The 26,355-nt window shown below is 48.9% G+C and overlaps 1 protein-coding gene across 1 annotated transcript in view; it reads left to right on the forward strand.

Moving 5' to 3' along the window:
* LOC117870319 (butyrophilin subfamily 3 member A2-like) overlaps positions 1 to 25,459 on the forward strand; it is a 37,887-nt gene extending 12,428 nt beyond the window's left edge. Inside the window, exons 2-14 of the mRNA XM_034757420.1 lie at positions 2,464 to 2,554; positions 4,832 to 5,179; positions 6,530 to 6,814; positions 10,655 to 10,756; positions 10,975 to 11,031; positions 12,368 to 12,394; positions 14,394 to 14,420; positions 15,359 to 15,385; positions 16,952 to 16,978; positions 17,757 to 17,783; positions 19,323 to 19,349; positions 19,974 to 20,009; positions 25,428 to 25,459. Coding sequence (XP_034613311.1) covers positions 2,485 to 2,554; positions 4,832 to 5,179; positions 6,530 to 6,814; positions 10,655 to 10,756; positions 10,975 to 11,031; positions 12,368 to 12,394; positions 14,394 to 14,420; positions 15,359 to 15,385; positions 16,952 to 16,978; positions 17,757 to 17,783; positions 19,323 to 19,349; positions 19,974 to 20,009; positions 25,428 to 25,459 — 1,092 coding nt within the window. The 5' untranslated portion in view covers positions 2,464 to 2,484. The remainder of the gene's footprint in view (positions 1 to 2,463; positions 2,555 to 4,831; positions 5,180 to 6,529; positions 6,815 to 10,654; positions 10,757 to 10,974; positions 11,032 to 12,367; positions 12,395 to 14,393; positions 14,421 to 15,358; positions 15,386 to 16,951; positions 16,979 to 17,756; positions 17,784 to 19,322; positions 19,350 to 19,973; positions 20,010 to 25,427) is intronic.
* The last annotated feature ends 896 nt before the right edge of the window (positions 25,460 to 26,355 follow it).

The following is a 26,355-nucleotide window of genomic DNA, read 5'->3' on the forward strand; positions in this document are numbered from 1 at the left end:
TTTAGCAGGCTTCCTGCTTCTGATGTATTTAAAAAAACATTTTATTATTACCTTTTGAGTTTTTGACTAGCCGTTCTTCAAACTTTTCTTATTACATTTTTACACTTAATTTGGCAGTGTTTATGCTCCTTTCTATTTGCCTCACTAGGATTTGACTTCCACTTTTTAAAGGAAGTCTTTTTATCTCTCACTGCTTCTTTTACATGGTTGTTAAGCCACAGTGGCTCTTTTTTAGTTCTTTTACTGTGTTTCTGAATTTGGGGTATACATTTAAGTTGGGCCTCTATTATGGTGTCTTTAAAAAGCGCCCATGCAGCTTGCAAGGATTTCACTTTAGTCACTGTACCTTTTAATTTCTGTTTAACTAACCGCCTCATTTTTGCATAGTTCCCTCTTTTGAAATTAAATGCCACAGTGTTGGGCTGTTGAGATGTTCTTCCCACCACAGGGATATTGAATGTTATTATATTATGGTCACTATTTCCAAGCGGTCCTGTTATAGTTACCTCTTGGACCAGTTCCTGTGCTTCACTTAGGACTAAATCTAGAGTTGCTTCTCCCCTTGTGGGTTCCCATACCAGCTGCTCCAAGAAGCAGTCATTTAAAGTATTGAGAAATTTTATCTCTGCATTTTGTCCTGAAGTGACGTTCCCAGTCAATACGGGGATAATTGAAATCCCCCACTATTATTGAGTTCTTAATTTTGATAGCCTCTCTAATTTCCCTTAGCATTTCATCATCACTATCACTGTCCTGGTCAGGTGGTCGATAATAGATCCCTAATGTTATATTCTTATTAGAGCATGAAATTACTATCCATAGAGATTCTTTGGAACATGTGGATTCACTTAAGATTTTTATTTAATTTGATTCTACATTTTCTTTCACATATAGTCCCATTCCCCCCCTCTGCATGACCTGTTCTGTCCTTCTGATATATTTTGTACCCCGGAATGATTGTGTCCCATTGATTGCTCTCAGTCCACCAGGTTTCTGTGATGCCTATTATATTGATAGCCTCCTTTATCACAAGGCACTCTAGTTCACCCATCTTATAGTGCCTAGACCTTATCCCTGCCCCGGGCACCTGCCTATAATGACTAGGCCTTAATCCTGCCCTCTAGCAGTTCAAGTCATTCCCAAGTGACCTTGGATGAGCTGAGAAGGGAGATCTCTTTGCAGGGAGAGTCCCCATTGTTATGCTCCTGGCCCAAACAGAGGAGTTAGATAATCCAGAACGATAACACATAAGGATCCAAAACAGAGAGGTACAAAGCAGGCTGCTCCTTAAGTCAGAGAGGCCCAGGTCACCCCACTTTGCTCTAGGCTGCTCTGTGTACAACTGCCTGCTGCTTGACCCAGATCATACACTTCCCTACAGAGCCCCTTGCCTGGGAGCAGGACCAGGACCAGGAAAACCCCCATAGCATTTACAGTGACAGCTTACAATTCCAATACAGTTTTCAATGCACCACACACATGATGGTTGGGCTTGGAGGGAGCTGGAACTGAAACAGAAATAGACAGGGGACTGGACTCGATGACCTCTCGAGGTCCCTTCCAGTCCTAGAATCTATGAATCTATAAATCTAGATTCACAGATGTTAAGGCCAGAAGAGCGCATTGTGTCCATCCAGTCTGACCTTGTGTACACAGACCGGAGAAATGGAGGCAGGATGCCTGAGGCTCTGAGCAGAGTTGAAATAGCCCCTCCTGATCCCCACTGTGTATCTTACTGTAACATCTATAGATGTGATTGTCTCCCACTGATGTCAGGGGCAGGGGAGCAGGTATCTGATAGCACCCCCAGTCTCTGTGACAGCCACTGCCCTGTCACTTGGCAGCATCACTTACGGACACAGGTGACATCCGGCCAAGCTGACCCTGTAGAAAGGTGCCCAGATGTCACCCATTGGCCAGGATGTGAGATGGGTCCCCTCTGGGCCTGATCCACACAGCACATGAGTCTGTCACAGCCCCAGCTGCACAGCCTGGCTCTTTAGCTCACACTGTAGAACGTCATGCGGTTAGCTGTAGCGAGACCCTCGTCAAGCATCTGCTGTGTTGTCCACGGTGCTGGCAGGCACAGAGCCAGGCCCCTTCTGCAGGGGGAACAGCGGTGTGGGTACCACTGGGGTTACTTCAGAAGTGGCCCTGCTCTGCTGCAGGGTTCATCTGCACTGGAGTCAGGGGACACTTGCACCGGTGGATGGTCAGAGAACTTTGAAGGGAAGGAAATGGGGGTGGATACTCGGCACTTCCCAGGGGTGGAAATTCCTAGTGCCAGGCCTGGGCAGGCAGCAGAGCAGCCTGGGTGGGGTGAAATCCTCTCTTGTCCCTGGGGAGCTGCTCTGCCTGGGAGCAGAATGGGTCAGCTGAGACGCTGGATGGAGCATGTTCCCTGCACTGCCGGCCCCTCACACAGTCTGGGGAGTGTTAACCATCCCTGTTCTCTCCTTACAGGTCCCTGCCCAGGGTGTCCCCATGGCGACGCAATGGCAGCTCTGTGTGTGCAGCCTGGGGATCCTCCTCCTGGCTCCATGTTCTCTCTCTGGTAACAACATTCAAATCCCAATTATTTCCCTCCCTGTCCCTGATGTACACTGCCCCCTGCAGGGCTGGGGTAGGGACATCTGAGGCCCAGCCACCCACCCCCGGGACCTCCTCAGTCCTGAAGAGTAAAGGGGTCAGGCCCAGGAGGCTGTGGGGTGGGGATGATGTTGGGGTGACTGGGGCGTGTCATAGCTCTGGGTGGCAGGATTGTTGGATCTTTCAGCAAGTCACCCAGCTCCTGCTTCCCCTGAGAGAGGATCCCAGAACCCCCGACACTGATCCCTTCCTGTTCTGTCACGGGACCCAAAGGCACCATATTGCTAGACCTGCCCCACTGGGAACCTGGATTCTCATGGCCTGCAAGGCTGAGATCTTCACAGCTGCCTGAGAGATTGGGAGGCCCAGTTCCCCTTAAGAAGAATGTGAGCAGACATGGTGGCTCTGAAAATCTCACCCTTATCCCTCCCCTTGTAGCCACACGGTGAGTGTCAGGTGCTGCAGCTCTGCAGTAATTGCTCTACCTACCCCATGGTGGGACAAAGGACCGTGGAGACCCCTGAGACACAGCTATATTGCAGACATAAATCACCTTCAGTTGCTTAATTCCCTCCAGATGCCGATCCCCAGAACGGTGACTGCCCATCTGAGCCAGTTTCTCTTTTGGGTATTGAATCAATGGAAGGGACTAAACTTCAGAAACAGACTTCAAAGAGGAACTGCAGAACTAACATTCATTTGCAAATTTAACACCATTAATTTGGGCTTGAACAGGGACTGGGAGTGGCTGGTTCACTACAAAAGCAGCTTTGCCTCTCCTGGAATTGACACCTCCTCATCAATTATTGGGAGTGGACTACATCCACCCTGATTGAATTGACTCTGTCAACACTGGTTCTCCACTTGTGAGGTAGCTCCCTTCTCTTCATGTGTCAGTATAACAATGCCTGCATCTGTAATTTTCACTCCATGCATCTGAAGAAGTGGATTTTTATCCACAAAAGCTTATGCCCAAATAAATCTGTTAGTCTTTAAGGTGCCACCAGACTCCTTGTTGTTTTCATGGAAGGGATGTGGATTGGCTCAAAGGTCCATCAAAGATTCAATACCTTCAGGCCCAGCAGAAGTGCTCTGAGATGGCCTCTCAGAAGGCTTTGTGGGGCTACGTGGAGCTGAAACTGATTCATTAAATATCAGAGGGGTAGCCGTGTTAGTCTGAATCTGTAAAAAGCAACAGAGGGTCCTGTGGCACCTTTGAGACTAACAGAAGTATTGGGAGCATAAGCTTTCGTGGGCAAGAACCTCACTTCTTCAGATGCATGGAGTGAAAATTACAGATGCAGGCATTGTTATACTGACACATGAAGAGAAGGGAGCTACCTCACAAGTGGAGAACCAGTGTTGACAGAGTCAATTCAATCAGGGTGGATGTAGTCCACTCCCAATAATTGATGAGGAGGTGTCAATTCCAGGAGAGGCAAAGCTGCTTTTGTAGTGAACCAGCCACTCCCAGTCCCTGTTCAAGCCCAAATTAATGGTGTTAAATTTGCAAATGAATGTTAGTTCTGCAGTTCCTCTTTGAAGTCTGTTTCTGAAGTTTAGTCCCTTCCATTGATTCAATACCCAAAAGAGAAACTGGCTCAGATGGGCAGTCACCGTTCTGGGGATCGGCATCTGGAGGGAANACGAAAGCTTATGCTCCCAATACTTCTGTTAGTCTCAAAGGTGCCACAGGACTCTCTGTTGCTGATTCATTAAAGAAGTTGCTTGCAGTGAAAGAGCTCATAACTGGGTGCAATGCGGCTGTGCAGGGCACTATGAACTGGCAGGAGGCTGCCAGCTGGGGCCAGTCTTTGCCAATAGAGTGTAGGTAGGTTGCAAGACAAGAATCTTTGGAGGGGTTTCCGGGGGATTGTAGGACAGCATTGTTGGACCAGCTTGTGTCATTCGTGGCATGGCTGCACTGCTCTGCATCCACACTGAGGACAGATCTACACTACACCCCAAGTCGACATAACTTATGTTGCTCTCCCATCAGCATAGTGCATCTTCACCAGACGCGCTACAGTGGTACAGCTGCATCAGTGCAGTTATGCCATTGTAGCGCTGTAGAGTAACTCAGTTGAGCTACATGTGACTCACGACTGAAGGAATTTTGTATTTAGCTCAGTGACGCCCACTCCTCTCACTCACTGTATGTCTGTACCTGGTGGGCCCTGGCTCAGCGCTGCCCTCTCTTCTTTCCTTTCAATCACTCTGCTCCTGGGGTTTTCTGTTCCAGAGGAGTTCTCCCTGGCTGGCTCCCCGCACCCCATGGTGAGAGTAGTTGGCCAGGATGTGGTGTTACCCTGCCAGCTCTCACCCCCAGCCCGACTGTCCAGCATGGATGTCCTGTGGAGGAAAATTGGATCAGGATATATCTCGGTTCATGAGTACTCGGATGAGGGTAGCCGGGACCTGCCAGGGGAGAGTTACCAGACCCGGACAGAGCTGTTCCGGCAGGAGTTCAGCAGTGGGAATGTCTCCCTGAAGCTGAAACGGCTCCAAGTGGCAGATGCTGGGACATACCATTGCCTTGTGAGGAACCCAGAATGGAGCCAGGAAGCCATCATTGAGCTACGGGTTGCAGGTGAGTTGCGGGACTAAGGGGCACTGTGTCTGGGCAGCCAGAGCCTCCTGTACCCTGGGGGGGGGGTGCCCGAGGCTGATCCCAGCATGGCAGAAGGGTCCTGTGCTGCAGGGAGTGGTGTTTAGGACTCAGCAGGGGGCGCTCTCCCCTGGCACTCAGCGCTGACCCCACTGGGGTGGTTGCAGTATCATCACTGCATTAAACAACCTCTTTTCAATTAGATGTAAAGCTATAGTCCTCAGCCCCCATGCTCATTGTGGTGCTGGTTGTGGTAGTGGGACATTTATCTCCATGTTCTGCTCAAATCCCAGCTCCAGTGATAATTACATTCGGCCTCCCTGAAACTCCCCCTGCAGTTTCCAAGGGCTGGGATATTGTTTTTTATTCCCTGGGCACTGACCCTATGTTCAGTGCTGCACAAGGGCAGTGGAAGGGACGGTCTCTGCCCATTTAGCTCACTGAGTAATGTAGCCCCAGACAAATACAGTTCAGAAACATCAAGCCCCAGGTGAGGGGCCTTCCTGTGATAATGCAGAACATTGACATTGTTTTTAAATCATCTCCCATCTTTGGAGGATCCTAGTACAAAGGCTCCGCAGGACACATCTGCTTTTAGGGAGAGATTTAAATGAGGGAAAGGTGGTTGTGTGCAGCACATGGAGAGAGAAATCCAAGCATGAGGGGTGGCTTGGCCTGGGGCAACATTACCAGTGTGAGAAAAGGACAGCAGAGGGCACAGTATTTAGGAGGGTGGCACAGGAGAAGTCATAGCAGTGATGTGTGGGGGGGTCACTATCGCTCACTTCCTGCTCTGTACTGAAGTGCAGTGATTCTGATAGCTGCTGGGCTCCTCCCAGAAGTGGCTGCATTTCATTAGCAGGTCCAGCAATCTCTGTGAGCAGTTTAAGCCTCTGTGAGGTTGCAGGGAACAGTGGAGAGTAGGTAGCTATTAGCCAGGGTGGGCAGGAATGGTTTCCCTAGCCTCTGTTTGCCAGAAGCTGGGAATGGGTGACAGGGAATGGATCACTTGATGAATTCCTGTTGTGTTTATTCCCTCTGAAGCACCTGGCATTGGCCACTGTTGGAAGACAGGATATTGGACTAGATGGACCTTTGGTCTGACCCAGTATAGTCATTCCTATATTCTTATGTAGTGCTCTATGGGAATGCAAGATGGCATTATTCAGTTTCCCCAGTTGTCAGGATGAGGGGTCCCAGGGAGGCTCTGCATGTATGGGAATGGAGCTTTCCAGTCACAGCCCCCTATACCCAGCGGTAGCTGGGGAATCACGTGGTGCTACCAAAGACACGATTTCCTGATATACACACTCTCTCTGTCTCTCCCTGCAGCTGTGGCTCCTGTGTTCATTGATGTGCTGGGCCCCCGGGGCCAGGGGATGGGTCTGGCATGTAGAGCAACAGGTTGGTTCCCCAAACCCGAACTCCAGTGGGTTGGAAAGAACTGGCAGAACCCGTCGATGGAGATTGTGACCGACGTGACTCAGGACAGGGAGAATCTGTATAGTGTTGTGAGTCACATCACTGTCACACAAGGGGAAGACAATAGAGACATCAGCTGCATAGTGCGGAATGGCCTGCTGGAGACCGAGCGACAATCTGCCATTCACCTCTCAGGTGAGTCCCCCCATGAAGAACGGGTCACCATGGGAATGGGTGGGGAGGAGGGGGCTGGATCTCTTGGGAATTGTACTCGACTTGGGACTGTTTCTGGTACTGAGACAGGAAATGTCCTTCTAACCTCTTCTGTGAGGCCATTAGTGATGGAGGTTTCTGTTCTGTGGACAAACTGCCTGTCAGCAGCTGGGCTGAGTCTTGTGAAATTAACTCGATATCATTCTTTGAGGAGATGATGCATTTGGTTGATAAAGGCAACTGGGCTGATGTAATAGACTCAGGGTGTGTCTACACTGGCAATGCTACAGCTGTAATGCTGTAGTGTAAACACTTATTCCAGCAACAGAAGGGATTCTTCCATGCAGAGCCATCTCTATGGTATGGCAAATTGGGGTGACAGCCTCAGGCCCCTCACTTTTAGGGCCCCCGCACTTCATGGGGAGGAGGCGGGAGGGGAGGTGGGGCGCGGAAGTGAGGCAGGGGACAGGTGAGCAGGCGGGGAGGTGAGGAGTCCCCCATCAGTCTCCCCCTCCCTCCAGCACCTCCTGACCACCAGTGGCCCCACCAATTAGTGCCTCCCCCTCCCTCCCTCCTTCACCGACTCCTTAGACAGGACGTCTGTGCCTTCAGCACCCCTGTTTCTCACAGTGAGCTCCATTGAGCGAGTCCCACTGAGACAGACCCTTGAGGGAAACTGACAAAATCTTGGATATCAAAGCATCTCCTCCATCAGCATTTTCAGTGACACTCAGCCAGTGTTGTAAAACAGAAGAGTTTATTAGTCAGCTGACACACAGCATAGGAAGTCCTTGATTAGCACAGAGCAAAAAAAGTTACAGCGTAGTGTGACGTTCCCCTCTGGTGTTATCTGGACCGACGGGTGATCTGCTAGGTCACTCCAATCCTTGACTCTGGGAGCCAGCCTTATCCTGCTCTGCTGTGAGAACCCCCACTCCTGGGCTGTTCACACACAGCCTCTGGCATGTAAGCTGCTCCTTGGATTGTACAACTGAATGACACTAGCGAATATCTCCAGTTCCGGACACAACCCTACGAACCTCTGTCTTGCAGTGTCCAGTTATGCCCACTGGATGCTGCAAGCTTATATGAGTTTGTCAATTTAACAAAGGAATTGATATGTACCAGGCTTGTTATCCCAAGGGGAGTCTCTGACACACTTCAGACCAAACACACTGCTTCAAGTAGAATAAACAAACAGATTTATTAACGATAAAGATAGATTTTAAGTGATTATAAGTCAAAGCATAACAAATCAGATTTGGTCAAATTAAATAAAAGCAAAACACATTCTAAGCTGATCTTAACACTTTCAAACTTAGATGCTTCTCACCATAGGCTGGCTGGTTGCTCTTCAACCAGGCTCTCCCCTTTGATCAGTGCTTCAGTTGCTTGATGTGGTGTCTGTAGATATAGGTGGAAGAGAAAGGAAGAGCATGGCAAATATCTCTCCCTTTTATCATGTTCTCTCTTCCCTCTTGGCTTCCCCCCCTTCAGAGTCAGGTGAGCATTACCTCATCACAGTCCCAAACTGACCAAAGGAAGGGGGGTGACTCCCTCAAGAGTCCAACAGATTCTTTTGTTGCTGCCTAGGCTAGCGCCCTTTGTTCCTGTGAGGCTGGGCTGGGTTTGTGCCATACATGCCCTGCTGAGCTGTGAACAGCCTTTCTGCTCTTGGAGAGTTTTTGCCTGGGCTTATTTTAAGCCATGAGGATACATTTTCAGCCTCATAACTATATACATGAAATTACCACCTATAACATTATGGTAACAACAATGCTCAGGGCATCATGAGCCTTCCAAAGACACCCGAAATGACAAACTTTGCATTGGATACCACACAATCATTTTACAAGGATGAACTTGGGGGTGCTGGGTGTTCCCCCGAGGTACAGAGCGTCACACGTAGTCCATCCTGGGCAGCACAGAGCCCAACGCTCTGTCCCTCTGACCTCGCTGTCCCAGTTCAGGTGTGTCTCATCTGCTTCCTGCAGCCCACACTTAGGTTCCACCTCACACACCCCAGTCCTTTGTTCCCCAGCAGGGCTAACACTGCTTGGCTTCCTGCCTAGAGGTGGGCCCTCCATGGTCATTGGTTGCTAGGTATTGTGACTGGGCAAGGCCAGATGGCTATAGCAAAGTAATGGGAGATATTAGCCCCAGGTTAAACAAATTCCTGGTACCAGGATAAGTAAATGGCAGCTGCTTCAGGTCAATTAAGACACCTGGGGCCAATTAAGATCTTTCCAGAAGGCAGTGGAGATTGCTAGATTGATTGGGACACCTGAAGCCAATCAGGGGCTGCCTGAAACTAGTTAAAAGCCTCCCAGTCAGTCAGGTGAGTGCATGTCAGGAGCTGTGGGAGGAAGTTGTGCTGTTGGAGAGACTGAGCTGTATACAGCATACTAGGTACAAGGAAGGAGGCCCTGAGGTAAGGGTGAAGTGGAGCTTGAGGAAGTGGGGGCTGCTGTGGGGAAGTAGCCCAGGGAATTGTACGTGTCCTGTTCCTAAAAGGTCAGCTACCGTAGCTGATACTATTAGGGTCCCTGGGCTGGAGCCCAGAGTAGAGGGCGGGCCTGGACTCCCCCCCCCTTTTCCCCTCTGATTAATCACTGAGGGCAGGTCTACACTAACCCCCCAATTCGAACTAAGATACGCAACTTCAGCTACGTGAAGAGCTACCTTAGTTCGAACTTACCTCGGTCCAGACGCGGCAGACAGGCTCCCCCGTGGACTTCGCGTACTCCTCTCGCTGAGCTGGAGTACCGCAGTCGACGGCGAGCACTTCCGGGTTCGACTTATCTCGTCCAGACAAGACGTGATAAGTCAAACCCAGAAGTTCGATTTGCTTGCCGCCGAACTACCGGGTAAGTGTAGACCTACCCTGAGACTGGGAGACAACAGAGACTGTGCAAGGGAGGATAGCTTCTCCTCACCTCCCTCCCACTGATCTAGCATATCCAAGAGAAGGCCCTTAGGGATCTAAAGTTATAGAGCTTATCCAAGGGAAGGTTAAAAGGTGACTTGATCACAGTCTGTAATTACCTACACAGGGAGGAGATTTCTGACAGTCAATAGTCTCTAATCTAGCAGACAAAGGAAGAACAAGATCTGACAGCTGGAAGTTGAAGCTAGACAAATTCAGACTGGAAATAAGGTGCAGATTTTAACAGTGAGGGGAATTAACCACTGGAATAACTCCCCTATGGACATGGTGGATTCTCCATCACTTAGAATCTTTCGATCCAAACTGGGTGTCTCTTTCTCTAAGATTCGCTCTGGTTGGACCAGAAGTTCTGGGCTGGATGCAGGGATCAATGGAGGAGGGTCTCTGCCCTGGGTTATACAGGAGATCAGACTAGATGGCCATAATGTCCCCTTTTGGCCTTAACATCTATGAATCCATCAACTCATAACACTGGGGCCAGCTAAGAAAACAATTGTTCTCTGCTGAACTTAACTGGACTGGATGTAGTGACTGAGAACTGGCAGCTGTGTGACAGTGACCATCCGAACAGCCAGCTGGTATGGGCAGGGCTGCGCAGGCTGGGCACGGAGTCTCTGGCTGTCGGCTTGTAGCAACAGGAGAGATTTGGGCAGAGCAGAGTCCTGGTTCTTGTAACTGATGCTGCGCTGGCTTCTCCAGTTTCAGTGGCTCCCATTTGTGACTGTGGTTTGAGAATGGAGGGGATGTTCCCTTTATTCCCGTGATTTTCTGGGTGCCCTGAGCTGGGACTCAGGTGTCAAACTCAGTGGCAAACCCCATTCTCCAGCTCCAGGATGGGACCTTGAGCCTCACACACTGCGCTTTCTGTTTGCCAGGTGACATCTTCCCCCGTGTTTCTCCCTGGCTGGCTGCATTCTGGGTGATGTTCACTCTGGTTCTTGTTGCTGCTGGAGCTTGTGCATATCTTGGATACACAGGTAATGGGAATGTGTTATTTGCATGTTTAGAGCCCAGCCCTAGAGGGCACTGGGCTGGGGCATGGGAGTGTTCAGATATTTAACTTGTGTTGGTTTTAAGGAAATAAACCAAACTAACAAACACATGGGGGTCCCCGGCTCCACTTGTATTAGCATATTGCTCAGTGTTTCCCCTTCCTTCCCTGTCTCACTGCAATGTCCAATTCTCTGTCTTACAGCGAAGCGAAAGGCCTCTCAGAAGAAACGCTCTAAATGTGAGACTCTACTAAATCTTGGTAGGTCTGCTGCTCTGTGAGCTCTGTGACTGCTTGGTGTTACCTGGGGGCTCAGTGCAATGAAAGGGATGGAGCTGAGAGGTCTCTGTCAAGTGATTCCTCATCTCTCCCACATTCTCACACACACTGATGATAATAGTTGGCAAATGTGTATTTTGCAGCAGATACCCAATGGTCAGTGCTTGTGAGATTCCCAGCAGGGAGATGGGTTTGCAGTGACAAACTGCATCAGATTCTGTCCCACTAACCCTGGGAAGTTGTTCAGTGACTCTATTCTCCTTAAAGGAAATGACACTGCAAGTCAATGACGCTCTGTGAGATGATTCCATCCCTGAGACTGTCGAATGCACAGGACATAGGGAGGGTGATTAACCCCTGGCACAAGCTCCCCAGAGTAGTGGTGAATTCTCCATCTCTTGATGGCGTCAGATCCAGACTGGGCAACTTTCTGGAAGCTGCTGTAGCAAAATCTGAGTTATTGGGCTTGGTGCAATGAGAATTGGGTGAGATTCTGGTTTGTGTTGCACAGAAGGTCAGAGTAGATGTTCTAATGGTCCCATCTAACCTTAAACTCTATGAATCTGTGACATTCACTCTCTTGAGCTGTATTAATAGACACAGCAGCACCATTTTTGAAAGTCCACATGTCTAATTTATTCCACTGTGAACTTTTCAATAATTAGTAACAATATTGGTTTGCATTGTGATGGTGCTGAGCAGTGCTGACCCGTTCTGCTGGGCACTGCGCACACATGCAGGGAAATACAGATGACAGGTGCAGACAATGGATACAACATGCCAGCGCAGTGACTGGGGTTCTCACAGCAATCACAGCCTGGAAGAGACCTAAGGATCCCCCTCTTTCATCTCCTTTGCCCTCTGCCATGCCCCCTTGTGGCCACCATTGCTCCAGCTGGGGAGGGCTGGATGGGACTCCCCTAGCAATCAGTGCTGTGCTGTAACTAGCCAGAGGGGTCGCTGTGGAGTAACTGACCCCACCCCACGGTTCTACTAGCCCTGCTGCACTAGCCCAAGGCCTCCTCTACACACAGCCCTGCACCAGTTTAACTCAAGGTGTGTTTTGAAACCTAATTAGTTAAACTGGTTCCAGTGTGTGTGTAGAAAAGGGCTAAGGAGTAGGAAACATCACCATGTCTCCTGAATGTTGGTACATGTCACTAACCACCAGCCCTGCTCCTGTCAAACCTGCCAGCTCCTGCACTGGGGCTGGGAGTGCGGGTGTGGGATGTCTGTGACTAACCTTAGTCACTAGGGAGTGTACAGCACTACCCAGTGTGTGTCTCTGGGTCTGACTCTTTTCTCTTCCCCATTTCAGAGACTGAGAAGAAGACCTGGGAATCAGGTAATTGGCTAAACCCTAGTAAACATTTGTCTGTGCTTTCATGCTATAATGAGATAGAAATATCACCACATGCACTGTGTGGACCTTAGTCACCTTCGTGATCATCTCCCCCTGCCCTGGAAATAGCCAAACACTGCAGGGTTTGCAGCTCAGATTTCAGTATCATCCTCAACATCAAAGAGTGAATGTAATGCACATAGGATGGCAGGACTCAGGCTATATCTACATTGCCCAACAGGTCAGATTACGGGGGTGTGAATAGCAACGCGCACCAAAGTGATGCCTGGTAACTAACAACCCAGTGTGGATGCTGTGGGTGTGAACTGAAAGGTCCCTAGCTTACATTTCAATAGTCATATCTGAAGAGGACCAGCTAGGTCCATTCAGTGTTCAGTTACAGCGCAGCACTTTGGTGTGTGCTGCAAATCACACCCTCACAGGCCGAACTACGGGGCTGTATAAACAAGCCCTGAGTTAGGGGCTGGGCAAACTTCCTCCATGCAGGTCTGTGGTTACATCTCAGTTCTGACCTGCAAAATGGCTGCTATCCCAATGCTGGGCTCCCAACTTGCACACAGCTCTGCCACTGCCCCATAATGCTCACCTACTGTCTGCCCACAGCACCAGTGCACCACCAGTGCCCCTTAATCCCCACCCACTGCCTCCCGGCTATATCAGCCCTGAGCTCCTCAGTCCTGTCCAGTTCTGTTACTCCCGCCACCACCCTTGCACACAGCATATGTGCGAGGTCAATGGAAGGGGTCCTGGAATTGAGCTTTGCAAGGGGTCCCCATATTAGAAACACCACCACTGCCTGCACCGCTCCCCTCCACCCCACACAGCTCTGTTCTGTTGGCATCCCTCAATCCTCACCCACAGCTTCCCAGCTATCCCAGCCCATAGCTCCTCAGTCCTGTCCTGTTTCCCCATATTTTAATCTAGGCCTGGGCCCCAAAGAAACAGAGCCTCCAAATACTAGTACACTCTATATGGGCTATATGGGCTCTGTGAGGTGCACTGTGATGGGCCCCACCATCCACATTGTTCTCACAAGAGCTGGGGCAGGACCTGACCCATGTATCTAGTGGTGGATGGAAAATCCAGTTCCACACAGCCCCACGGAGCCCTGCCCCAGCTAAGCTCCTGCCAACCACTAACCCTAGAGTTACACACTTTTGCAAATCGGCACCACAAAGGGATTGGGCACAACTCAGAAATAGAAGGTCTGAGGCTGGGTGACAGGCTGCAGCAGTGCAGGCCTCTCTCTATGTGATACATGTTCTGGTGTGACGCTTCCTCACCTTATTCCCTGCAGTCCCATAAGCTGCCCCCAGTGGCAATTTGTGGGCTCTGTTTAGGGGTTGATCTGGCATCTTGTCTGTTGTTCATTAACAAGAGATTTGTCTGACGTGTCCTGTCAGTTCTGACACCCTTGGCTCAATGGGTATGTCTACACTGGAGCTGGGAGCGAGCTTCCCAGCTCGGGTAGCCGAACACATACTAGCTCTGCTTGACTAGTGCACTGACAATAGCAATGCGGCTAGGATAGCAGGGTCAGTGGCTCAGAGTAGCCGCCTAAGTCCGTACCCAGGGGGTCTGAGAGGGTCCATATTTGAGCAGCTAGCCCAAGCTGCTGCATGTGCTACCCCTGGCCAGGCCACAGACAGCACTTCCAGGCCCCAGGGCAGAACAGTCAATGGGCGCTCTTCTGGCATGGCCAGAGCTTCCACATGCCCGCCTGGCTGCCTTCGCCACTGCCCGGGCCCCTGGGCAATTGCGCCCTTTGCCCCCCACACCTCATCAGCAGGTCTGCCACTGGCTATCCTGCTGCTTTTAGCTCACTTGCTTGAGCAGACCTAACACGTGTCTGCCTGCCCAAACTGGGAAGCTTGCTTCCATCTGCAGTGTAGACATACCCAGAGTTTGGAAAAAACTCACGTCACTGTGCTTCGAACAACCCACACTGAATGACCATAGTCTCCTTCTGTTTTCTCCACAGAGTACCAGGAGCTGCGTGAGACAATTGGTAAGTTTTTCCACCTCCCCATTAGAGCCCCTGGGCAGAGGCTCCCAGCCACACACGGTGCTGAGCAGATACAGAAGCACCAATACCGCAGGACAAGGCTGAGTGAAGTTTGGGCAAAAATACAAATCACATTACAGTGACCACAGTCCGACGGCAGCACTGTGAGCTCTCTGAAGCAGACACAGGGTTATCGCTCTCATGTCTGGATAAACAGAGAGGTGTCACCTTGGCTTGGACAATCCAATCCATTGTTCTGATGGAGCAGGAGGGGGTCAGCCACTTTCTATAGATGACTGCTGCAGTACAGGCTCTTCTGGGACACTTCCGAAAATGTGGAGATGAGCAAGAGACCAGACTCAGACTCACATTTTCATGCTTTATTGCCAAGAGCAGATAGCAGATTTGAGCTCCAATAATCACCATGTCCATCCCCTAGTTGTACCTCTAGAGCATAATTTGGATTCTCCAAAGGGCTGTTAGTAACACAGAAAAGGAATTCCCCTGAGACAGAAGGGTTGAGAAGGTCAGAGCTGTATCAGGATCCAGACCCACGTCTTCCATCCAGGTTAGGGGGAGGTATAGCTCAGTGGTTTGCGCATTGGCCTGCTAAACCCAGGGTTATGAGTTCAATCCTTGAGGGGACGATTTAGGGATTTGAGGCAAAAACCTGTCTGGGGATTGGCCCTGCTTTGAGCAGGGGGTTGGACTAGATAACCTCCTGAGGTCCCTTCCAACCCTAGTATTCTATGATTAGATGCTTTGCAAATCCCAGGGCTCCTGTGTGTTGGTGCATCTCACTAACCACCAGCCCCACTCCTAACAAAGCTGCTGGTTCCTGTGCTGGGGCTAAGAGTGAGACTGTGGGGTGTCTGTAACTAACCTAGTGGTTATGGGGCACACAGCACCTGTCTCTAACTCTTTTCTCCTCCCTATTTCAGATGTTGAAAGGAAGGCCATTGAATCAGGTACGCCACTAAACCCCCAGTTAACGTGTGTCTCTGCTTTCACACTGTCACAAGAAAGAAAAATCCCCTGTACAATGTATGGACTTGAGTCTCCTTCATGATAATCCCTCCCTACCCTTGGAAGTAACAAATGCGGCAGAATTTACAGTATCCCTGGGCTTCCTCCCCCAGCCCCAGCTCTGTTTGCATCCCTCAGTCCCCCACCCACCCTGGCTTCCCTGCTATTCCAGCCCTCAGCTCCTCAGCTTCTCAGTCCTGTCCTGTTTCCCCCCATCCTAGTCTAGGCCTGGGCCTTGACTGAACAGAGCCTCCAAAACCTTCTATGCTTTGTGTGAGCTTTGTGAGGTGCACTCTGATGGGACCCACCACCCAGCCTGTTCCACTGGGAGCAGAGACTGTATGTGACCCCACGTCTTTAGTGGTGTAGAGTAAATCCAGTACCACAAAGCCCCATGGACCCTTCCCCAGCTAAGTTCCTGCCAGCCACTAACCCTAGAGTTACACACTTTTCCAAATCAGCACAACAAAGGGATTGCACAGCCTAGAAATAGGAAGTTTGAGGGCAGGTGACAGGCTGCCACAGTGAAGGCCTTTCTCTCTGACACGTGTTCTGAGGTGGTGATCCCTCCCCTCATTCCTGGTAGTGCCATCTGCTGGAGGTGCTGCCCCCAGTGTCAATTTGTGGGCTATGTTTCAGGGCTGATCTGGGACCTTGTCTTGTTGTTCATTAACAACAGTTTTGTCTGACACGTCCAGTCAGTTCTGACACTCTTGGCTCACCAGGTACATCTACACTGTAGCTGGGAGCAAGCTTCTCAGCTCAGGTAGCCGACTCATGCTACCTATGCTCGAGTGTTATGACCAGGGTGTGGGCGGTCAGCCTAGTGGATGGAACAGGGGTCAGGTGTGAGGAAGCAGCAGATTCAGTTTGCCAGGAGATCGGAGTCAGGGGGTAGGAGCAGGTAACAGAAGGGAAGCAGAACTGGGCAGGGAAAAGCCCATTTTCATGGACAACATCCTGGTCCTGTTCTTGGTTTAAATAGAAAGTTGAGCGTGTAGTTCTGGTAGCTGTCAGCAGGTCAGTGGGTTGGAACTTACTGGGTGAGAATAAACCTGTGGGTCAGGCTTCAAGACATCTGGCATCAGTCCCTTGTCAAGTGAAGCCCTCTGGTCAATGTTAGACTGAGCATTGTGGGATAATTGTTATGGAATGCTCATACTAGTGTGTGTGGGGGTGTTTTCGGGAGAAGAGGTGGTGCGGGAATGGCACCTCCAGGGAAGGGGTGGTGCAAGAGCACTGGCTCGGTGAGAAGGGGCAGCATGAGGGTGGGTCTTCAGGGGATTGGTTAGCACATGGGGGCGGGGGGGGGGGCTCAGGGAAAGCGGCAGGACAAGTACGGGGCTTTAGGGGGAGGGGTGGCTCAGTGGGTTGCATCCATGGTACAGCTGTACAGCTGCAGGTGGGCCCCCCACTTTTAGGTAGCTTCCGTCGCTCCAGCCCCATGACACTCTGCTCAGAACAACCCTTACTGAACCCATGATGGTCTCTTTTTCTTCTCTCCCCAGAGTGTGACAAGCTGCGTGAGAAGCTTGGTAAGTTCATCCACCTCCCCGGCAGAGCCCCTGGGCAGAGGATCCCAGCCACATACGGTGCTGAGCAGACATAGAAACACCAACACTGCAGGGCAGGACTGAGTGAAGTTTGAGCAAAAATACAAATCATATTACAGTAATCCCAGTCCCAAGGCAGCACTGTGAGCTCTCTGCAGCAGACACAGGGTTACCTGCTCTCATGTCTGGATAGACAGACAGGTGTCACCTGGCCTTTGAGAATCCAATGCCAATCACATTGTTCTGGTGGAGCAGGAGGGGACCAGCCACTTTCTATAGATAACTGCAGCAGTGCAGGCTCTTCTGGGCCACTTCTGAAAATGTGGAGATGACGAATAGACCAAACTCAGACTCACGTTTCCATGCTTTGTTGCCAAGACAAGATCCCTGATGTGAGCTCCAATAATCAGCACATGCATCCCCTAATTATACCTGGAGTGTGTAGCTTTGTTGCTACTAAGGGCTGTTAGTAACACAGAAAAGGAATTCCACTTAGATGGAATGTTGAGAATGTCAGAGCTGTATCGGGATCCAGACCCACGCCTTCCATCAAGGTTAGATGATTTGTAAATCCCAGGGCTCCTGTGTGTTGGTGCATATCACTAACTGCCAGCCCCACTGCTATCAAAGCTGAGGGCTCCTGTCTTGGGGCAAGGAGTGAGGTTGTGCAGTGTCTGTAACTAACCCCAGCCATTATGGGGCACACAGCATCACACGGCGCCCGTCTCTGTCTCTAACTCCCTTCCACTCCCTATTTCAGATGCTGAGAGGAAGGCCTTTGAAGCAGGTACTTCGCTGACCCCCTACTTAACGTGTGTCTGTGCTTTCACGCTGTCACAAGAAAGAAAAATCCCCTGTACAATGTATGGACTTGAGTCTCCTTCATGATCATCCCTCCCTGCCCTTGGAAGTAACAAATGCGGCAGAATTTGCAATATCCCCTGGGCTTCCTCCCCCAGCCCCAGCTCTGTTTGCATCCCTCAGTCCCCCACCCACCCTAGCTTCCCTGCTATTCCAGCCCTCAGCTTCTCAGTCCTGTCCTGTTTCCCCCGCCATCCTAGTCTAGGCCTGGGCCTTGACTGAACAGAGCCTCCAAAACCTTCTATGCTTTGTGTGGGCTTTGTGAGGTGCATTCTGATGGGACCCACGACCCAGCCTGTTCCACTGGGAGCAGAGACACGTCTTTAGTGGTGTAGAGTAAATCCAGTACCGCAAAGCCCCACCGAGCCCTTCCCCAGCTAAGCTCCTGCCAGCACTAGCGCAAGAGTTACACACTTTTGCAAATCAGCACAACAAAGGGATTGCACAGCCTAGAAATAGGAGGTTTGAGTTCGGGTGACAGGCTGCTGCAGTGAAAGCCTCTCTCTGTGACACGTGTTCTGATGTGGTGATCCCTCTCCTCATTCCTGGTAGTACCATCTTATGGAGGTGCTGTCCCCAGTGTCAATTTGTGGGCTGTGTTTCAGGGCTGATCTGGGACCTTGTCTTGTTGTTCATTAACAACAGTTTTGTCTGACACGTCCATTCAGTTCTGACACTCTTGGCTCACCAGGTACATCTACACTGTAGCTGGGAGTGAGCTTCTCAGCTCAGGTAGCCGACTCATGCTAGCTCTGCTTGAGTGTCATGACCAGGATGTGGGCCGTCAGGCCTAGAGGGTGGAACAGGCGTCTGATGTGAGGAAGCAGCAGATTCAGTTTGCCAGGAGATCGGAGTCAGGGGGTAGGAGCAGGTAACAGAAGGGAAGCAGAATTGGGCAGGGAAAAGCCCATTTTCGTGGACAACATCCTGGTCCTGTTCTTGGTTTAAATAGAAAGTTGAGCGTGTAGTTGTGGTAGCTGTCAGCAGGTCAGTGGGTGGTGGGTTGGAACTTACTGGGTGAGAATAGACCTGTGGGTCAGGCTTCAAGACATCTGGCATCAGTCCCTTGTCAAGTGAAGCCTTCTGGTCAATGTTGGACCAGGAATTTTGGGAAAATTCTTATGGAATACTCATAGCACAGAGGTGTGTTTTCGGGGGAAGAGGTGGCGCGGATATGGGGTTTTGGGGGAAGAGGTGGTGCGAGACCACTGGCTCGGTGAGAAGGGGCAGTGTGAGGGCAGGTCTTCAGGGGGATTGGGTAGCACGTGGGGGGGGGGGGGCTCAGGGAAAGGGGCAGAAGAAGTGCAGGGCTTCAGGGGGAGGGGCGGCTCAGTGGTTTGGGTCCACGGTACAACTGCAGGTGGCCCCCCACTTTTAGGGAGCTTCCGTCGCTCCAGACCCATGACCCTCTGCTCAGAACAACCCCTGCTAAACCCATGATGGTCTCCTTTTCTTCTCTCTCCAGAGCGCAGCAAACTGCATGAGAGGATTGGTAAGTTCATCCACCTCCTCCACAGAGCCCCTGGGCAGAAGCTCCCAGCAACACATGGTGCTAAGCAGACATAGAAGCACCAACACCGCAGGGCAGAGCTGAGTGAAGTTTGGGCAAAAATACAAATCACATTACAGTAACCCCAGTCCCACAGCAGCACTGTGAGCTCTCTGTAGCAGACACAGGGTTACCTGCTCTCAAGTCTGGATAGACAGACAGGTGTCACCTGGCCTTTGAGAATCCAATGCCAATCACATTCTTCTGATGCAGCAGGAGGGGGCCAGACACTTTCTATAGATGACTGCAGTAGTGCAGGCTCTTCTGGGACACTTCCCAGAATGTGGAGATGAGCAAGAAACCAGACTCAGACTCACGTTTCCAGGCTTTGTTGCTGTATCAGGATCCAGACCCACGTCTTCCATCAAGGTTAGATGCTTTGCAAATGCCAGGGGTTCTGCATGTTGGTGCGTATCACGAACCACAAGCCCCACTGCTATCAAAAAGAAGAACAGGAAAGTGCAGGCTCCTGAACAGAGGCTAAAAGTGGGGCTGTGGCGTGTCTATAACTAATCCCAGTCATTATGGGCCACACAGCTCCTGTCTATTTTCTCTTTGCCATTTCAGAGTCTCAGGAAAAGGAGATCAAGAAGTTGAAATCAGGTACTTTCAGACTATAACATGATAGGAAAATGAGCACACACAATGTATGGATTTCAGTCACCTTCATGATCACCTCCCTCTCCCCTGGAAATATTCAAACACTGCAGTCTTTGCATCTCACATTGAATATCATCCTTAATGACAGAGTGAATTTAGTGCATACGGATTAGTGGGACTTGATGAGGGTCTGGACAAATTTCATCCATGCAATTCTATGGTTAGATCTCAATTCTAATATGCAAAATCCCTGCTATCCCAGTGGTGGGCTTCCCACGTACACACAGGTCTTCCAGGGCCCCTTAATCCCGACCTGCAGCCCCCTGCTATCCCATCCCTGGGCTCTCCAGCCCCACAGCTCTGCCAGTTACCCTCAGTCCTGACCTGTAGCTAGTGGTGGAATTAGTCATATGCAAGCCATACACTTTCAGGGAATCCTGGGGCACCGAGGGGCCCCTTGAAAGCCAGATCTCACTCGCCAGGTGTCAGCAGCTCCATCTGCCCTATTGAAATCAATAGTGAAGCTCCCATTTATTTCGATGGGGCAGGATTTCATATGTTACTGTCAATGTTGTAACCTATCCATTAAAAAAAATCATTGTTTACTGGTTCCTTTTACAAAAACTAGTATTTAAATTCTTGACATTGTTGTAAATTAATTCACAAGAAGAGTGTTAATTAGCAGAGAATGTTTCTCAAAATGTTTAAAGTTAAATCAATTTATGGTGGTCCAGATTGAAAATCTGATTGTTACTGTTGTCTTTGATGAATGCAGCCAGGTTATTCTAGTGACAGAGCTGGGGGTGGGATTCAATGATAGGGCTAGGTGAGGTATTCATACAGAACATTATGCTTACGTATCTTCCTAAATTAGGAAGAATCTTGGGTCTGAAAATGACTTTGTGAGGGTAACTGAAAATTTACAGTTAAACTGAACAGACCACCAAATAATCCTGTTTGCTGGAATATTCACAGAACATGTGCACACGAGGCAAAAATGCAGTCACAATAAACTCATGTACGATATCAAATGTTTGGTAATTATCCTCTTACATCGTTATTCCATTTGTCTGCAATCGGCTGTTGGTTGACCATACCTATCAGCATTTACTGAGACAGTCCAAAGGTGAGGAGTTTGGCACTGAATAGCTCCCCCCATATAACTGCATCACAAGCCAATAGTTTGCTTCTATACTGGCAGAAATAACTTGACATTTGGAAATTGAATTTGGTCCTTGAACTATTGAAGGAGCAGGCCTCTGAACCAGTGGTTTGTGTCAAAGTGTTTGCTTTTAGTTACAGTGACTTTTCTTGTGGCAATCAGTTCTACCAGGAGGCTCAATAAATAGAAAGCATTATCAGTTAAAAAAAAATAGAGCAAACCTCTACTTCTTTTTCACTAATGCCTTCTCCCCTTGAGATGCTGCGTTTAGTTGCTTGGCCTTGCAGCCTGCTGTATTCCTTTGATTCTTTCATGCTCTCTCCAACTCCTTATTCTTTGGATTTGGACTGCTTATTTATTCCCAGAACTCTTCTATACTCATGGATTCACTGTATCAAAATAGGCAACTCTCTTCTTACTTGCCACTTTGTCTTCAGAGAACATGGAAGACAAGTCTAGATTTCAGTCACTCTTCGTACTTTATTAATCGTTGGGTTTGAAAGTACTGGAAATTGTCTACAGTGCTTATGACAGACACTGAGGTTATTTAGTGAGAACTATTCAGTGTCACAACTTAGTTCTCAGCAGGAAGCTGCCTCTCTGAGTGTAGTAGGGAGTGGTCAGCCCAATTGTCAGTTCCAGCTAAAGAATTAATTGTTGTAAGAGGATAGATTGACAGGCAAGAACATGCTGTTCACAGTTTGCAGTATTTACCCAGCTCATGTGAAATGACAAGAAAACTATTCCTGATGCTGACACACACTTTTTATATGACCACAGTCAAGTCTCTTCGGCTGCCTGTGCCTCAGTTTACACCTCAGTAAAATGAGGATACAATTTCTTACCCACCTTTATAAAACACTATGACACCAACTGCTGGAAGAGCACTATTCACTGACCAAAAACTTTGTGAATGCAGCCAGCATCTCATACCATTCCATGCCATGCCATTGCCACATGCAAATTATACTTAACCATCTGATAACCAGAAAATACAGATAAGGTACAGAAGCACCATCGGCATCATATATGGATTTTAGAGCATTTGGAAAAAATTACCTTTTTTTAGAAAGTGAGCTTCTCTCAACCCTTAACTATTTTTGAACCAGTGCGCCTCCATAAGAGCAGTGTATGGTGATAATGTTTTAATATTATTTAGTAAAAATCCCCAAAGTATTGTTCGTCTTTAGATTATCATTTAGGACAATTTCTAGTTGACAAAAAGGTTACATTTTATAATGACAGTTTGGATAAAGCAATGTGCTGACACTTCAATGTGTTTCTTTTTTTCAGTATTTGGCAAGACTGGAAGGAGTAAGTCTGCATGGATTTTTCAGCAGTTTAATTCAGAGAAGATCCACAGGATATACACATATTTACATGATCCTGTCCACATAAATGTCTGTAGCATCTTAGGTTTGATACAGCCTAGAGTGTGATCCCATTAACAGAAGCACATATGCTTTAATCCAACACAGTCCCATTGAATACAACTCAACATTGGGTTTTAAAATCAATAACTGTGAATTTTGTTTAGAGGACTAAGGGTCAGTTTTTAAAGTCATTTAGATACCTAACTCCCATTGAAAGCAATGGGAGTTAGGCAGTTTAATATCTTTAAAAATCAAGCCATAAACTGCTGGTGAATCACAGCTGGTGAATCACAAGCTATGGATTTTAATGCAGAAAATTCTACAATTTAATGAAGAATTTCTGCTGTAAGCTTAACAATTAACAGTGTGTTATAATGGTTGATTGGGCTGGAACTTATTTCTCAGGACATATGGATTGTAATAAAAATCAGTTACATTTTGTAACTATGCAGTTTCGATAAAACAATGTGCAGATATTTAAAGAACTGTTTTTTCTTTTCCAGAATCTCTCAATAAATTAATAGGTAAGTCTGCCTGAAAATTTCAACAGGTTCACTCTCTCTCTCCTTCTCTCTCACCCACACACACAGGAGGTGGCAGTGCAAATGAATCCTCACATCCTGCCCTCTGAAGTGTGCAGAAGCAACTTGACGCTGAAGCAGCCTAAGGACCAATCTTGCAAAATCATCCACACTCAGGCCCCAGTTCTCCGTTCTGGCGCACAGTATGTCCTGGCCAGCCCTCGCTGTGGGTGGGAAGGGAGGAAATGGTGACTTAAAGCCATCTTCATACTTCTTCGTATTCTGGATCCAGTCCCTGACACTGACAACAGCTCCCTCAGAACTGCTCTTACCTACAGTCAGTTGCCCATGTTCCCAGGAATAGCTGGAGTGCAGTCCCTCCCCCTCTTCCCCATGACATAGGCCTTTACTTTGAACCAGGACCGGCCTTACATGCGGATGATGGGGGCCACTGCCCAGTGCACTGTGGTCGGGGAGGGGTGGTGACATGGTCAAGAGGCAAGGAGAAGGGCAGACCTTGGGTGCAAGGTCACAGAAAGAAGGTCGGGTCAATGCAGTGGGGGGGGGGGGGGTAGTGGGGCTCTGGGGTGATGGGGGAGTGGGTAGCCTGGGGAGGCAGCAGGGGGCAGGGATGATGATGATGGGATGGATGGAGAGGTAGCGGAGGCCAGGTATGATGAGGGGTGGGTTGGGAGCCCAGAGAGGCAGTGGGCACAGGGTGGATGTAGAGTCAGTGGGAGTCAGGGGCAATGGGGGTTGGATGGGGGCCACGGGAGGCAGCGAAGGCCAGGGGTCATGGAGGGGTGGGTCTGGAGCCCAGAGAGGGAAGCCCAAGGAGGCAGCAAGTGCCAGGTGTGCCAAAATACAAGTTCTCCCAGGGTGACATTTTCCCTAAGGCAGCCTGCTTGGAACTGGGGGAGAGGGAGGGGACAGGAGGGTGAAATGCCATGACTCTTCACACTGATCTGCCTTGCCTGGAAAATCCAAACATGCCTGGGGTGTTTCCCAGACCTGAATCTTTCTGTCCTATTTCTGAAGAGTAAATGTAACACCAGCAGACCCCGGTCGCAGGGGACCTTTGGACCTTAGTGCATGATCCTCTCTCACATGAACTAAAAGCCAACTGGGTGTTAGCTAAGGTTGTAGCAGACTCATTTTCTCTCTCTCTAGCTGGTCTCAGTGCCACTAGATGGGACAGAACACCACATCCAGGAGGTGTGTGTGTGTTACACTTTCACTTGCTTAAAATTAGCCAAAACATAAGTTTTAACATTACATATTTATTACACATTTCATTATTTAGTACATTTTGTAGCTGATAAAAAAGATTACCAAAAGACAAGAGAGAGATCCAGACAGACGGGGAACACAATGACAAAATGAGAGGACACTGGATAGCATGATGAGCAATGGTCTCAGCTCACCAGCAGCCTGGCTGTTGTCAACATTTTTGTAGGAAAGAAAAAAATGTGTTTCCTAAACTCTGTCCCTCCATCTGCCTCTGTCAGATGTCTGATATTAGCTGTGCCTTGAAACAGCAGGAATGATCCATTCACATGATGTATTTCCCACCCAAAAACTCTATCAAGATAGAGTTAAGGCGGTGGCCAGTGCTCCCTCATATGAATTCTTGGACCCTCAGGCACATTGTTCCAGGGAATGTAAAACCATTTCTCTGCTCTGGCTGGCTGTTCCCCCCACCTGCTTCTCCCAGGCCCCTGTGGAGAGGACTATGGGTGTTAACTGTAGCACCCCCCACCCCAGGCAAAATCCCTCTGTTCCTTGGGGATTTCTGGAGTCCAGACTCCCCAGCCTCTATAGAAGGTTTTTCAGTTAGACCAGGCTCCCTGTCACAGTCCCCCAGAATCCCACACTGGCCTGAAAGACTTACCAGGTTCTCCAGCCCCCTCACGGCCAGCTCTTTGAAAGCATTAAGGCTGCCCCTTAATGCTCTCATGGGGCGGTTGAATAGCCAAATACAACTTGTTAGAGTGGGATGAGGAGGGCATTAGCAGCAAGTGAAGAGCCCATCCCCTGTTCCATGCCCCAGCATTCACCCTTATCAGAGGTTATGCGCCCTCCATAAACAAATGATCGGTGAAAAGGTTCTCCACACCCTAGGACAGACTTCATGGGGCCCAAGGCTAATCAGGATGCAGCCAGATGAACAAGAAAGTTTTTCTCCTCCCCTGTTCCCTACCTGTTGGCTTTTTGTTACTCCCTGGTCCCAGTGGAGGGGTGTAAGTAATGCAGTAACTCTCCCCATCCCCATTAACTTTAATTATGGAGGTGACATAGCAACTACATAGATAGAATGCATCAGGATTTTCCCTTTAACAGGATCTTTATGCTCCTTTCTTTTCAGGAAACAGTTCCATGCAGAAAAAGAAGACCTAGTTCAAGCTTATAATGAGATATTCCAGTGTTTTACCTGTACTTGATAGCTCATAGCAGGTTGCTTCCAATACTCCCTTCCTTTGATTTTCCAAATAGCTTATTCCATATCCAGCTTCTACAGAAAACTTTAGCTAAACCCTGTAGGGACACAATATTCACACAGTGAAATGTTTCCTTCTTTTTGCAGAGGAAGTGAACAAGAGAACGGGTAAGTCTACACTGATATTTTTAAACATTATACAGTGTGTTGTGTAAGCCCTATTCTATTTCATTTCACCACCCATCCCTTTTTTCAGATGGTGCCCTGATACACCAGGATTGTTTTTAAATTTGCAATGGAATAACTGATGAATTATTTGATTGCAAGAAGAGTTAGAAGGCTGTATTTCTCAATCTCTGCATAGCGTCAGACAATAGAGAGGCCACATTTCATACCATAATCTGAATCTAGAGTTCATGAAAGTAGATGATTTTTTATTTGGGTTACTTTTGTTACTAAGATAAACACAACTATTGTTAGACTTTACTTTTTGTTATTATTACTTTCCATTTTGACCTGAGTGGTCCGCCAAAGTTTTGGGCTCTGGGGATGTTCCATATGGGAATAGAAATTGATAATGGAGTCTGGTATTTTCTTCGGTGGTATCTTGTTTATTTACAAGGAATGCACAAAGTCCTGCTTCTCCAAATGCAGGAAGAAACAAAAAGAGGAGACAGTTCCTTTGTCCACTGTTGCCAGCCTGCCTTTCCACCCAGCACTCTGGATGGAAAAAAGCTTTATTTCAGAGCCACTTTACTGTGCTTCTAAGCTGTGTTTCCTTGACTTTCTCTCTCTGCTTTTGTCTTACTTGCTGTGACTCTCTCTGCCTCTGCTTGTATTGTCTCTGGCTATGTCT

The sequence above is a fragment of the Trachemys scripta genome, unplaced genomic scaffold, assembly GCF_013100865.1.
Source record: "Trachemys scripta elegans isolate TJP31775 unplaced genomic scaffold, CAS_Tse_1.0 scaffold_26, whole genome shotgun sequence".
Lineage (NCBI taxonomy): Eukaryota > Metazoa > Chordata > Testudines > Emydidae > Trachemys > Trachemys scripta.